Below are 14,664 nucleotides of genomic sequence, written 5' to 3'. Positions count from 1 at the left end.
TTTAGGCAATTGAAATCTTGATGTGGGCTTAGTACTTGCATGCCAGGGAATTGATTGTAAGGGTAGAGAGGGGACAGGAGACAGCTTATTCTCACAGCAGTCCATAAGTGGGTGCTTTCAGACTTAAAGTCCAACTATCAACTAAACCTCCTTAGAGGCATTCTACCCTTTCTCACTTTCCCTCAGCGGCTCACTGTCTCCAGAGCCCTTGTTCTCTCCAGGCTGGACTACTGCAACAGCCTCTTCCTCAACCTCACTGCTTCCGCCCTGCGCCCTCTGCAACTCATCCAGAACAGAACCGCAAGACTTATCCGTGGCCTCAAGCCCAGGGACATCATCTCCCTGGCGCTGAAATCCCTTAATTGGCTCCCCGTGGCTGCAAGAATCAAATTTAAGACCCTCTGCGTTGTCCACAAGGCTTTCCGGGGCCTGGGACCCACTTACCTTCAACGCTGCCTTCCTAAATACTGTCCCTCTCGAGCCCTCCGCTCATTTACCTCCAACCTTCTGCGAGTGAGCCGGTTCTCCAAGCAGAGATTTGGAGGGAGAACCCTTTTCTCAGCAGGTGCCTCCCTATGGAACAGCCTCCCTGCCACCCTCAGTTTTGAGCCTGAAATTCTCAAGTTTCGGAAACTCCCCAAGACCTTCCTCTTCTCCTCTTCATTCTCTTTCACCCTACCCTGCTAACCAAGCTCTCTGCTCTTCCTTCTCTCCCTCCTTCCACACAGTTTATTGACTGGCCGCCTGGTGTACCCCAGAGTCTCACAGGTCCAAGGCACCCCTTCCAGTCCCTCTGCACTTGCCACAAGGCCCTGCACCACACTGCACTTGTCATTAAAAACCCTGAGAGCTTCTCTGACCGCACTTCTCCATTCTCTACTGACGCACTTGGTCCCCTGCCCCTCCCTGCCCTCCCGCACTTGCACGACCTGTATACAGCTCTGCCTGAAGATCGTCTGTCTGTTCTCCCTTGTCTTCACCCCTTAATGTGCACTTGGAAAAACCGCAGAATCGCCGGCAGGCCTATATGCTGTATCTAAACTGTTATTTGTTTCATATTCACTTAATCTGCCTGTGCAGACTGTTATCGTCTCAGAAATTCAAGAGCTCTGAGCGACTGTTGTTTTTTTCCCTGTGTTCCCTCCCTTCTTGAGCGCTTTGAAACACTTGCCTGTGTATAGGTGCTATATAAATAAACATTACCATAACATACCATAGCAAAGGAGAGAGTTAACTGCGTGTAACATTGAAGCTTCACTAGAATAGTCTCATTAGAATGCATAAAGAAGTTTGATGCCCCACACAAATAAGTGTGCCCCTCCTCCACCGCCCATGAAGTTAGCACCTCTCTCAACATTTGAAGGGTTAGCACCCCGCTGAAATGTAGGTTTTGTTGAGCCCCTGAACACAAGCACACACACCATTCACCATACACACACATGCACACCCAGCCACCCATACATTTAAGTGTGCACCCTTTTGCCATACAGGCACACCCAGGCAGCCACCCATACATTTAAGTGTGCACCGTTTCACCATACCAGCACAAACACCCAGGCAGCCACCCATACATTTAAGTGTGCACCCTTTCACCATAGACTTGACATGCACACCCTGCCACCCATATATTTAATTGTGCGCCCTTTCACCATACACTCACACAGGCAGCCACCCATACATTTAAGTGTGTACCCTTTCACAATGCACTCACACAGGCAGACACCAATACATTAAAGTGTGCACCCTTTCACCATACAGGAGCACCCAGGTAGCCACCCATACATTTAATTGTGCACTTTCACCACACACACACAACACGCACACCCAGCCACCCATACATTTAATTGTGCACCATTTCACCATAGACTTGACATGTACACCCTGCCACCCATATATTTAATTGTGCGGCCTTTCACCATACACTCACACAGGCAGCCACCCATACATTTAAGTGTGTACCTTTTCACAATACACTCACACAGGCAGACACCAATCCATTAAAGTGTGCACCCTTTCACCATACAGGAGCACCCAGGTAGCCACCCATACATTTAATTGTGCACCCTTTCACCATACACTCACAGAGGCAGCCACCTATACATTTAAGTGTGCACCCTTTCATCATTCAGGCACACCAAGGCAGCCACCCATACATGTAAGTGTGCACCCTTTCACCATACACTCGACATGCACACACCCAGCCACCCATACATTTATTGTGCACCCTTTCACCACACACTCACACAGGCAGCCACCTATACATTTAAGTGTGCACCCTTTCACTATACACTCACACAGGTAGCCACCCATACATGTAAGTGTGCACCCTTTCACCATACACTCACACAGGCAGCCACCTATACATTTAAATGTGCACCCTTTCATCATTCAGGCACTCCCAGGCAGCCACCCATACATTTAAGTGTGCACCCTTTCACCATACACTTGACATGCACACACCCAGCCACCCATACATTTAATTGTGCACCCTTTCTGCATACCCTCACACACGCACGCATCATGGCGTTGAGGGGGGCCCTAGTAATTCAAAAAGAAATGGTTTCTTTTTGAAGTCATTCTGACTTCATAAAGAAATTAATTCCGTTAAGGACTGAACCATAATGGAAATAATTTCTTTATGAAGGCAGAGTGACTTCAAAAAGAAACTATTTATTTTTGAAGTCATAGAGCCCACAGACTTCAACATGAAACAGTTTCTTTTTTTTTTCACTATGCCTTCATGAAGAAATGATTTCTGTTACGCTGTTACGATGTAACAGAAATAATTTCTTTATGAAGGCAGGATTAAAAATAAAAAAAATATTTTTTTCTTTTTAGTCCAAGGGGGGCCCCCTCCCAGGACATGTGGTGGCGGGCCCCCTGCACCATGGGAGGTGCAGGGGCCGCCGTTATGCCAGTGGCTCCAACTCCTCTTCTCTCTCCTAACCCGTTCTCCTGGATTTCTCCTTCCTTCCTTCTCTCGCTAACCCCCCTCTCTCTCACTCGCACTCTCATTCTCCTCTCTATCTCTCTTTGTCTCCCCCTCTGTTTCCTATCTTTCTCTCCCTCTCTCTTCTACCCTTTATAATCTCTCCTCTCTCCTTCCATCCCTCTCTACTCCCTTTGCCTCTCTCGCCCTTCTCCGTATTGCTCTTTGTCTCACTTGCTCTTATTCCTCCTCCCTCGCACTCTGTCCCCAGCAGATAAAAGTCATAGGAACACTTGGACAGTTAAATACATAAATAAAGTGGTTTAAGACTATAGATCACTGTGAAATTGTGGGCTTCTGTCATTTTCTTTTAAATTGTTCTTATATTTGTATTATCAAAATAGATTAAGCAATTTTGCAATCAAATACCAAGAAATAAATATATTTTAAAACTAGCAAAAAGTACCCGTATTCCGCACAGGTTATGTAGATAGACATGATAACACTCTCATCAATTGTTGAAAATCAATGATCCTGTAGGTCGCTGTTCCAAATCGCTTATCGATTGATGTTCTTTGCACTGAGAATGGGTGTGTGTGGCTGGCTGACATACCCCAGAGCAGATGTGAAGGGGAGGCGAGAGTTGGCATGCTGCAGCATACTGGGACCTTCTGTGCGCTCTTTCCATCTGTCATGTCACCCTTGTGAGATGCAGTGCACTGTGGTGCGTTGCAGTGCAAATATCTCGGAAACGGTGCGAGATAGGGCTTTGAAACATGGTTTTTGAGGTCCAAGAGGGACCCCTAGTTTTGTTCCTCGCGTTGAGACGCTTAAAATTACCTTTGGCCGGTCCTTCTACAACCACATTGATGTTTCACCGATTTCAGGAAACTGACTCATGTGTGAAGAGGCTCAAATCCGGAGAAAGGGGTAGGGTGTCCAGAATTTCAATCAGGGCTGTAACTAGAATGTTATGTACAGTGATAATGACGATTATAGCAGTAACAAAATCCCTGTCACCAATATTTGAAATGCCAATATTTCGTCCACCAATCACTGATTTGGACAGCAGGATTGTTCTACAAAGTGCAACCATGTGCTTACATATTTGTTTCTGAGAAATAATCGTACACTGCATGTTGTTTAGTGATTCGTCAATTCCTAGAGCCTGTAGAAGAAACAAAGCCTTGCAATATTTAAGAATACAATCTTAAATCAAATTCCTTATCTATCTTTCAGTCATATGCTATCCCACCCCCATTTTCCCAATCTACATCTAAAAATCTGTTTCATGTAAGCCCATTACTGAATACAATTATCTATTTGATATCATGATCTATATCCACTTTTTTCGAACTGGCATCAAAATCTCCATCAGTCCTTTGCATCATTAGTCCAGCAAGAAAGACACAGTTCAGAAATGTTCGCCCAGTTCCTGCAAGTTTCAATTAGTCAAATACCTGATAAGCCTTCTGATGCAGGAAAATCCACTCAGAGGTTGGTGTTGCGTGTGTGCCGCAACCAACCATCCCAATATACATTGTTCTCTCCTATCTGAAACAATTTACTCTTGTTCACAGTCACTATGAACAAGACCCAGCTGCATTCAATTTAGCAGGTACGAGAAAGTAGTTAAATAGGTTATTGCCTATTTTCACAATAAACATAGCTGCAGTTAGCCCTCTGTAACCATTTTCTCTATATAGTTTGCACAATGTGTGTTCCCTGGTGCATAATATGGAGAGAAGCAACCTGTAGGTGGAGAGACAGAAGAAGGGCTGCACAGTCTCTGTGAGTACCTGATTTCAATAGTGTGTCGGGGGGAGAGGACATTTGTAAATGTAGTGCCTCCACCGAGAGGGACAGAAAAGGCCCACTCCCAGATTCCCTTGCTGCAAAAGTGAGAGGAACTCCCAATTCAAATGCATGCAATGCATCATCACAATCTGTAGTCAGTGAGGGCTCAACAAAGCAGGTCTTCACTAAACTTCTTCGGTTAACTTTACTTAATAAATATATAAATAATTGTACTCCAACTAAGGGGCCACTTTAAGGTTTTGGACAAGATACTTTTTTAAGGACTCCTTAGATCACAGGTAATACATCTTTATGGTGCTCTTGGTATACAATTATGTCTGTAACCTGTAAGTTGACCTCTTAGTATAGGACATCATTGATTACAACTTCTTGACACAATGAAAGGAAATGATAGTGGCACCTGCTTGTAGTTCTAAAAGGAATCAAGGTAATTAAAATAAGACAACAGAGTCTATCCAAATCCAAAAGGTTCACCAGTGTAACTTTACTTATTCTGTTATCCTTCTCAGTGAACAGGTATCCTCACACTGCTAGGGTGGTTTCTTTATCAAAGCCATAATATCTGTGCTTTAGCCTCAGCTGACCTTGCAGACAGACAACACAATAGGCGTTATTATGAGTTTGGAGGTGTGGCACATTTTTGGCAGTAATTCTGTTACTGCCACTTTCTTTGTTGGTAACAGAATTACAGAAATGTAATTGCTACCAATTTTACAGCAACACATTGTGAGATTGGAGAATTTACCTCAAGCATGTAGTTCAAGGTAAACCTTCCATTTTACCTCCAAAAATGGTTAGATTTTTAGTGTTATAATTACCGCTCGAGGTGTATCCAACAAAATACCAATCGACTCCTATGTATTCAAAAAATGTTGATTAACATCATTTTACCACAACTAAATGACCATGGCAGCCAAGCTTGTAATTAGGTCCAAAATGCGTAACACACTTCACACTATACTGGACATAATGGGAACTTTTACAGGGACAGTTCGGATGCTTGTAGATGGTTACCTTGAAATGAGTCTTGTCATGTTCTTCAGGTATTCTTCAGAATTCAATCTCTTGATCCAGTTGTACAGGCTCTCCGAAAGGTAATGATCATCATTAATTTAAGAGGGTGGGAGTATACCCTTTTCATACTTTGAAAGAGATTTACAGCCCTTAGAAGCAGGGGGGTAAACAATCAAGAGGGGGGAAACCAGGCAAAGGTCTCTGCGGCGGGACTCGAAATGTGTGAGACTCCACGAGAATCTAAGTTCAGCTAGGAAAAATATCCACGACTCCACGGCTGCACACAAAACTGCATGGCCTGACAGTGTTCCAGTAAAGTACACTTCCTCTAAGGGTGGTGGTACGGTCCTCTGGAGCACCACTTGAACATGCCAAGAATGAGGTGCAACTATTTAATATTTCAAGGACATTCCAACTGTCTTTACTTTGATGCAAACCCGAATAAGTGCAGATTGTACAGGACAGGACCATTCAATCCTTTATTAGATTCGGGTTTCTCCATTAGCAGCAACACAGTTACATTTAAATACATTCATACATACATCATCATCATATTGCAATTTACCTTAACGTATACAATATTTAAAATGTATGCCCTTTTAATAAGTGCTCTAAAAACATAATTATATAAGTCATACACAAATTCCTCACCATTACACTCCATAATTAAACGAATTGCAACACAGTCACATCTGATATCTAGCACTTTAAAATACAGGACAACAATGTAGTCAAAACGTGGTTTGCTACAAACATAAAGAGTAGTGTGCTTTGGTCAAATTGGACAACAGGGGGCGCGCATCCCTAAGTGTACCCATACAGAAAAATCCAGTCTGAAACATTGGTGCTGCATGTTCTTCCTGCACGAATACTACACTGAGGTACGCCACTAAGTTATGAGGCGTGGAGGTGCACCATTAAATACTTCTCCTGAGACAATCTTTGGGCCAAAAGAGTATTAGGTCAGTGTGTCTGGACTACGCCTTAATGTATATCCTCCTAGTAACGCCCAAGCCCTGTCACTTAGGTGGGCTCTCTGGGCTTTTTGTATTTTAGTATTTTATTTGTATTTAGAGATATCGCTTTACGCCAAAGCACTGTAAAATAAAAACGGTACATCAAAAGTCAGTAAGGGGGAAAAAACAAAGATTTCATGAGGAAAGAAAATGTTCTTTAAGGTGGGTTTGAAACGGAGGGTAAGAACAAAGAGCAGTTAGCCAGTGGAAGCGTGTTCCACAGGAGAGGAACTAGAACAGGAAAGTAGCAGACTGGGCACAAGGGGGATGAGAGACAGCAAGAAGAAAGAGGGATTACAAGCACAGAAAGCAGGATGGGTAATAGAAAGAGAGCAGCGAAGAGAGATACACAGGAGAAACATTATGTAGAGATTTGAAAGCCAGACATAGAAAAATAAGCTTAAATCAGGTGTGAAAAGGTAGTCCGCCAAGAGAGGAAAGAGCCTGGGAGATGGAATCTCAGGCAGAGGGAGAAAACAAGAGACAAATGGAGGAATTATAGAGTAGAGTGGGGATAAGTGGGAGACGGGAAGACCAAAAATCAGGGAGGAACAATTGAACAGTCGAAAGAAAATGAGAGAGGAAATTAAGAGTTTGGTAGCACTGAAGATGAGATAAGGACTTGCTTTGTGAACATTTAAAAGGTGGGCTCTACAGGAGCGAGAAAGAGGAGATATGAGAAGAAAAGGAAAGAGAAGGGTCAAAGTGAGCACCAAGATTACTAGCAGTAGAAGAGATAGGTAGGAGATAGGGAGGAAAAGAAATGGAAACGTGGGGTAGAGGAGGCAGGAAAAAATAGAACATCCGTTTTGGAGGAATTGAGTACCAAGTAGTGTTTAGCCATCCATGATTGAATGGCTAACACACAGGTTGAAATTGTAGCATGGATCTGGGAGAAGGAAGAGAAGGATAGAAAGAGATTAGTGTCATCAGCACAGAGGTGGTGGGTAAGATGAAAAGAAGAGATAATAGCAGCAAGAGGTTGAGTGTAAAGCGAGAAAAGGAAGGGTCCAAGTATAGAGCCTTGGACGACCCATGTTAGAGGGGAAAAGAAGATGATACATTACCTGCCCAGAAAAAAGAATTGGTGCGATCATCCAGATAGGTTGCGAACCAGGCTAGTACAGGACCGGAAATCACAAGGAGGACAGAGAAGACAGGAGAAGAGAGTGATCAACAGCGTCAAAGGCTGCTGATAGATTGAGGAGAATTAGAAGAGAAGAATGTTTGGCATAGTGTGGAGAAAGGGGAGAATTAAATACACCGAGAAGAGTAGTCTCGGTGGAGTGATAAAGATGAAAACTAGATTGAAAATAAGAAAATAGTGAGTTAAAGGAGATGAAAGATGAGATTGGGGAGTATGCCGCGTGCTCAAGAAGCTTAGAAAGATAGGGAAGGAGGGAAATAGGGAGGAAGCTAGAAGGAAGAGAAGGGTTTTTTAAGAATGGGAAGGATAGTGGCATTTTTAAAAGGAGAAGGTAACACAGCATTCGGAAAAAAGGTATTAAACAGAGCAGTAAGAAAGGGAAGAAGGAGTGGATAGACTTTGAGGATATGAGTAAATGAAAGAGGATCAAGGGGAGCCGAGGTAGGGTGTGCCTTGGCCAACAGGGCAACTGTGTCAGAGTCAGAAAGAGGTGTGAAGGTGGACAGAGAAGTCACAGGCAAAGGCAATGAAGAGCAGGGGCAGGAAGAGGACAAGATATTGTTACAGAGGAGAGTGTCCCGAGAGGAGAAGTACTGAGCCAGATGATGAGCAGAGAGGGAAGAAGAAAGAGCAGGATCAGGAAAAGGTGGGGAAATAATACGAGGTAGTGTTTGGAAGAGACAACAAGGATGTGAGAGTAGGAATGGAGAAGGTCAGAATAGTGAGACTTTTTTGCAGAAACCAGAGCAACGACAAAGGTACAGTGCATAGAAGAAAGATAAGCAGAGTCTGAGTCTGCACCAGATTTGCACCAATGATGTTTGGCACAACAGAAACTACGCTGCTGGGAACAAAGCTGAGGAGTAAGGCATGGTTGGGGAGGCTTCTGGTTATGACGGAATGGAGTCGCAGGGTATAGAGAATCAAGAGATGTGGATAGAGAGGAAAAGAGAGAGGAAGGAGTATGTTTCTTACCTGACGACGACGGGGAATATTCACAGCATGTGAATTTATGGGTGTCCGGTCAAATGTTCGAATGCAAAAGGTCGAATGACAAAAGGGTCGAGGCAAAACGACCGAAAACAAAAGGGTCGAAATTTAAAAAAAAATATATATAGATTTATTTTGCTTTCGTATAGGTAAAAAAATGGTGTTTTTACACCAAAAACAGTGGTTTGGGGGGGGGTGCCCAAAAAAATAAAATAAAAATTCGAGCATTTTTTCTGTCATTTTGCCTCGACCCTTTGCCATTCGACCTTCTGCATTCGAACATTTGACCTACAACCAAATTTATGAAAGATACCAATGATGGAGAACAGGAGTTACAGGTAAGAAAACTACTCTTTCTCCAGCATTGGATCTTTCATAGATTCACATGCTGTGAATAGATTACATAGCAGTACACAGGTATAGGAGGTGCCTGATGGGAAAAAATACCCTTTTAGCACCCCACCTTACCACATATCCGAGGATCATACCTTAATGGAACAGGCGTTGTAGGACTGCTTGGCAGCTATCGGTGATCGGCACCCCTGACCACCATGCCGCCGAGGCCGCTGTTGCTCTTGTTGAGTGTGCATGAGGAGGAGCCCGGAGGGGCTTCCTTGCGTATTTGTGGCAGAACACAATAGCCGACGATATCCATCTTGCTATGCTTTGTTTGGAGAGAGCCTTGCCTTTTCTTGCCTACCCATATGCAACGAACAGTTCAGTGCGATGTCCGAATGACTGCGTTCTGTCCCAGATGCGCCTGGGCCCAAAATAAATTCTGTAACTTCTTGCTTCGTGTACACTCCTTTTTGGATTACTTTCTGAATTTTTATTAGTGAGTTCTGAGGTAACCCACTGTACATGTGCATGTGGAGCAGGTTTGGCAGGAGAGTGGTGAAGTAAGAGGGAGGTATGAACGGAACCCCCCCCCCCATAAAATATTAGTCAAATTCAGGTAGACCTAAAGCTTGATACCAAATCATCATTAATGCAAAATGCAAAAGAGGTTGGGAAGACACCATTGGTGGATAGGAACTGTCAATAATGTGTGATGAAGGCATCCGTTTATGGACACTTCCTTAGAACTCACTTAAATTTGGGGGTCACTGTATCTTATTCTTGTACTAGAAAATCCCTAAAGAAGAGTTTAATGCAGTGAAACAAGACGTCCATTCCTTCATTCCCACAGCCAAACGGTACCTCTAACCACAAAAAGAGTCAGAGTGAGACAACCCCGGGTGCGGATGAACATTTTTTACATGAATTTTCAAAAAATCGATAGAAAATAATGCATCAAAGAGATAAGAAATCTTACCAAGTTCTGCCTTCAGTCTCTCCAAAGATGAAGCTTTGGCAATCAGCTCATTGAAGGTGGCCGTCCCAGTGATCTTTGCTCCTTCATGCTGTTGGCTGATAACGGTGATAATTTTTTGGGTTGCCTTTGCATCTATTCGGGACTGAGCAAGGGTTTCCAGGACTTTCCTGTTACAAGAAAAGTGGAAGGTTAGTGGATCTCCATTCCAATCTCTAAATGTTATTTTGAAGGAAAATGTTAACTTACCTCACATTCGGAGCTACCATTTAATAAAGACTTCTCTTCTGCCTTTATCAATAGATCAGCAGGGCCTTATTCCCTTAACCGTCACCCACTCCAGATATGAAGCCCTTGCACAACCACCCCGCATGTGCAGCCCTTCTCTGCAGTGGGTTAACAGCAATTTGTCCATACATTCAATATACAAGAAATATGCAAAATAGGTATTTTGAAGAAATATTGTAACCCTTGAGGATTCTGACCGGAAAAAGATGTACACAACTGCACGTGCAGAGTCTTGTGTAGACACCAAAGACACAGGGCATCAAACAGATGTCAGTCAAGGAGTGAATGAGACATTGTCCAACATACATGTTGGAGCAAATTAACTCCTGAACAATCAGTAAGGCTATGGCAAAGAATACAGACATGTGCTTTAATGCAAATGGTTTAGGGAGTCTAGATAGGAAAAGTGATTTCGGCCCTATATCGTTTGCCTCGTTAATACGAGGTCTTAACACTGCCTAGCAGCAAGGCTGTGAAGTTTTCACATGCCCTGAAGGGGCATAACTGGGCAATACGCTATACCACATGACTTACCCAATGAATGTTCTGGAAGTCCAAAGGGGAAATGATTAGCCCCCAAATGGCTCCAGCGCAGAGCACAGGCCGACAGCCTGCATGTGAAGTGCCCGTAGCTTCTGTATAAGCTGCCAAGCGGCAATACACGGGAGCCACTTGGGTCTCATTACAAGTTTGCCGGTGTGAGAAAAAAAAGTAGTGGTAATTCGGTTACCGCCACTTTCCCTGAACTGCCAAATTTGTATTTTGGAAGATTTACCGCCAGGGAGAATTTTTGGGGGTTAAGGTGCAGATTCACCTCCATCTTGTTGCTGGAGGAAAATCATCCACGTTATATCACAAATCGGCAGATTTACCCTGCGATAATTCTGCCAGCTGTAAATCCGCCAAAAATCCCCAGAGTCCTATGGACTCCAGAAATGGGGAGTTACCACCACTTGTAGTCCCATGGTAACCCCACAGGACCAAGTGGCGGCTGTAGCAAGGGAATTTAGCAGTAACCTGGTGAAATTAGACCCAAATTACCAGCAAATTCTTAATGAGGCCCTATGTCTTTTGTTGCTTGCATGGAGCAGTGTGGGCAATGCTGCAGTGCCTGCACAAAGCGAGGCAGGGTAACTGCTGTTACGATCAGCAGGCCCGGAGAGGGGCAGCCAAACCTCTCCCCCTCCCTGCTCCTCTCCTCCCCCCCAAGTCGAAGAGACACGCAGTCTGGGCAACACAATGCTGAGGAAGGGTGAAGTGTGAGCAATCACCTCACCTTTCCGTCATGCAGCAAGGTGCTAAGCACCTAAGGAAACCAACAGGCAGGGATCAGGTTCAAAGACCTGCCCCCCCGGGAGCCAGATAGTCGGCTATCCGGCCGGGGGCTGAAACATAACAGCCCCCACTACCATGCACACCAAAGACCCAGGGCTCCCCTGGGTCTTATAAATACAGAACAGCATGCTCTGAGAAAACACAAACAGTTTGTGGACCCTGAACAGTGACCCAAACACACAGGAGGTGCACTGTTTACTGAGTGCCTTTCAAAACCTTTGCTTTTTTAGCAAACTCTTTAAGTTCGCTGTATTCGCAGCGTCTTTATTTTCCCGTGAGCATGTACTGCTCATGAACTTTGCACGGCCGGGAGGCGAGCGGCGGGTTTTAAACAAACAAACACAGAAGCTGGGAGTTTCCACTTACCAGCGCGGGCGAAGAAACCTGCAGTGAAGCCCAGCAGAGGCGGCCTCTTCAAGAAAGCATGTCAATTTCCAAGGTAAGCCGCCTCGCCGGGCGGCGAACACGCAACAGGAACACTGTTTCTAATCGCGAACAAACAAAATAAACATCCGCGAGACAGCCGCGTTCCCCGGCGGATTGCGACCGCGCGCAGCGTGTTGTATTTACTGTAAAGCAGCGAATTTGAAAACACAGAGGCCGCGAGGAAACCCCGGGCCGGGGGACATTTTTCTTAGTATAGAACGAAATCCTGAAACAGGCTCCTGCTTGATTCTCAAACATAGACTTTGTCCCGTGTTATATTAATTGTTTCTGGCATACAACGATTGGGTGATTCTAAAAACCCATGCCAAAAGCGGGCACGCACGAATGGTTACAACTAACTGCTCCCATAATACAGGCATGACATTTGATGAGAAGTAAAACAGAATAAATCCTTTGTGGACAACATTAAGCAGTTACCCAACACGGGTAATGCCATCGCCATTTTCGAATTGGTCACATAGCACAGCGAGTAGAGCTTGCGCCCTTGACACCCGTGTAGAAACTACTGACCCAGGTTTTAATCCCGGCTGGGAAAAACTCAGCCGTTTTTGACTCATAGCACTATTTAAATACCAAATTATACACAAACAAGCGCATGACAGTCGTTGCAATTGCATAGCAATTAGAAAGCTTATTTTGACATCTGTACAGAGACTGCTGACACAGGTGCAAATCCCTACAGGGCCAAACACAGCATTTTCAACATTTTCCTTTTTAATCAAAACAGTCTGAAAGGAAGGCATGGGTCCCAAACGAAAATCACAGGAACCCAAAACACCAGCACAGAAGCCCAAATCGCCCCACCTGCTGGCAGCCATCGAGGCAGCAGAACACTACGATTGGGCCTGGGTAAGGGAAAATATGTACGGGCTACCAAAGGATGGGACCCCCTCACCACCTAGTCAAGATGACGTCAAAGAGACAGAAATTGACAGATGGCCCTAGAAAAGGTAACAAAAAACTGGCAAAATTGTGTGATAATATGTCATAAATGCAACAGATATTGCGGGAAATGAGGGAGAAACAAGTTCCCTAAACGGGATCAGGGGTCAACAAATCACAATAGAATCCTTGAACCTATCATATTAGTGACCCCCCTGCACCAGCAACAACCCAAATAACAGCCCCAGCCACACCAGTGACACAACCGCCAACAACGCCAGCAGCAGCTAGCACAACTGCTCCAGCAGCAGCTACAGCAGACCCAACAGGTGCTTTGAAAGCATGGGCAACCCCCAGTACAGAAACAGTGGGGCAAACTGAGCAAATTAACAGCAACCCAGGCATAGCAAAGATCTGCAATGACCAATTAGAATTAAAATTGAAATTCTTTCAGACTGAAATTCTGAATAGATATAAAAGTTGCCTAGCATGGAACATTGATACAACAATCAAAGAAGCCATATGGGCCAAAAAATTAATAGAAATATTTTCTTTGATAGAAGCCCAACGCAAAGGGAAGGATACCTTCAGGGATACTAAAAAGATAGAAGAGAAAGCCAGAGCCAGAAACGCCCAGGTAGAACAGAATTGGTACAACTGGCTGCAGGCTTTCGCCATCCTGGCAACAATATATGAGGAGAAATTCCCCAAAGATGGCAGAAAACTATGGGCTTACATTGATAAAATAAGAGAAGTGAAAATCGCTCAGAAAGGGAAGACCTGGCTAGCATATGATATCATATTTAGGAGAAGCATGTCAGAGAGGCCAGCCATAGAATGGAACGAGGTCCAAAATGATTTATATATGTTAAACACTGAGCCTCCAGCAGAAGAAGAGGCACCACAGAACTCCTCCAAATATAATAAAAATACTCAAGGTCCCAGAAACAATGATAATGACAAGCACAAAAAGGGTGAACAGCCTTTTCGGAAGAACCAGCCATGGGCGGCGAGGTCTAATACCCACAGGCAGAACAAAAACCGCTCTGCAAAAGCCAACATTCCATGCAGGAATTTTGGAAAGAACCAGTGCACCTGGGGTAAGGAATGCTGGTACAAGCACGGTTGCACAAACTGCAACGGCGACCACGCAGTAAGCAGCTGCACCAGACTGCCAGCCAAAAATTCAAAATATTAGCAACAACCATTCTTCTACAAACCCAAGACTGGCACCAGGCAGAACTCCCATCAACCCAAACAATTTTAGAGAAGCACTCTCCAACTACCCAGATAGGGAAACCATTGAGGCAATCTGGCTGGGCCTTACCAAAGGCTTTAGCATCCCCTTTAAGGATACAAGGTCACAGAACATCCCATTGTACCTAAAGTTGGCCAGAGACAACCCCCAAATAGTGGAGAACAAAATCAAGAAAGAACTGCTTTTAGGCAGGATTGCAGGACCCTGGGACCACATGCCCATCAAGAA

The 14,664-nt window shown here is 44.4% G+C and overlaps 1 protein-coding gene across 1 annotated transcript in view; it reads right to left on the bottom strand.

Moving 5' to 3' along the window:
• Positions 1-14,664, bottom strand: part of LOC138452855 (uncharacterized) — a 1,928,742-nt gene that overhangs the window by 469,766 nt on the left and 1,444,312 nt on the right. Inside the window, exon 75 of the mRNA XM_069605205.1 lies at positions 10,230-10,396. Coding sequence (XP_069461306.1) covers positions 10,230-10,396 — 167 coding nt within the window. The remainder of the gene's footprint in view (positions 1-10,229; positions 10,397-14,664) is intronic.

This window comes from Ambystoma mexicanum, chromosome 4p (genome assembly GCF_040938575.1).
Source record: "Ambystoma mexicanum isolate Mex_15411 chromosome 4p, UKY_AmexF1_1, whole genome shotgun sequence".
NCBI lineage: Eukaryota > Metazoa > Chordata > Amphibia > Caudata > Ambystomatidae > Ambystoma > Ambystoma mexicanum.
The sequence above is the reverse complement of the archived record's forward strand: the minus strand, read 5'-3'. Positions and strand labels throughout refer to the sequence as shown.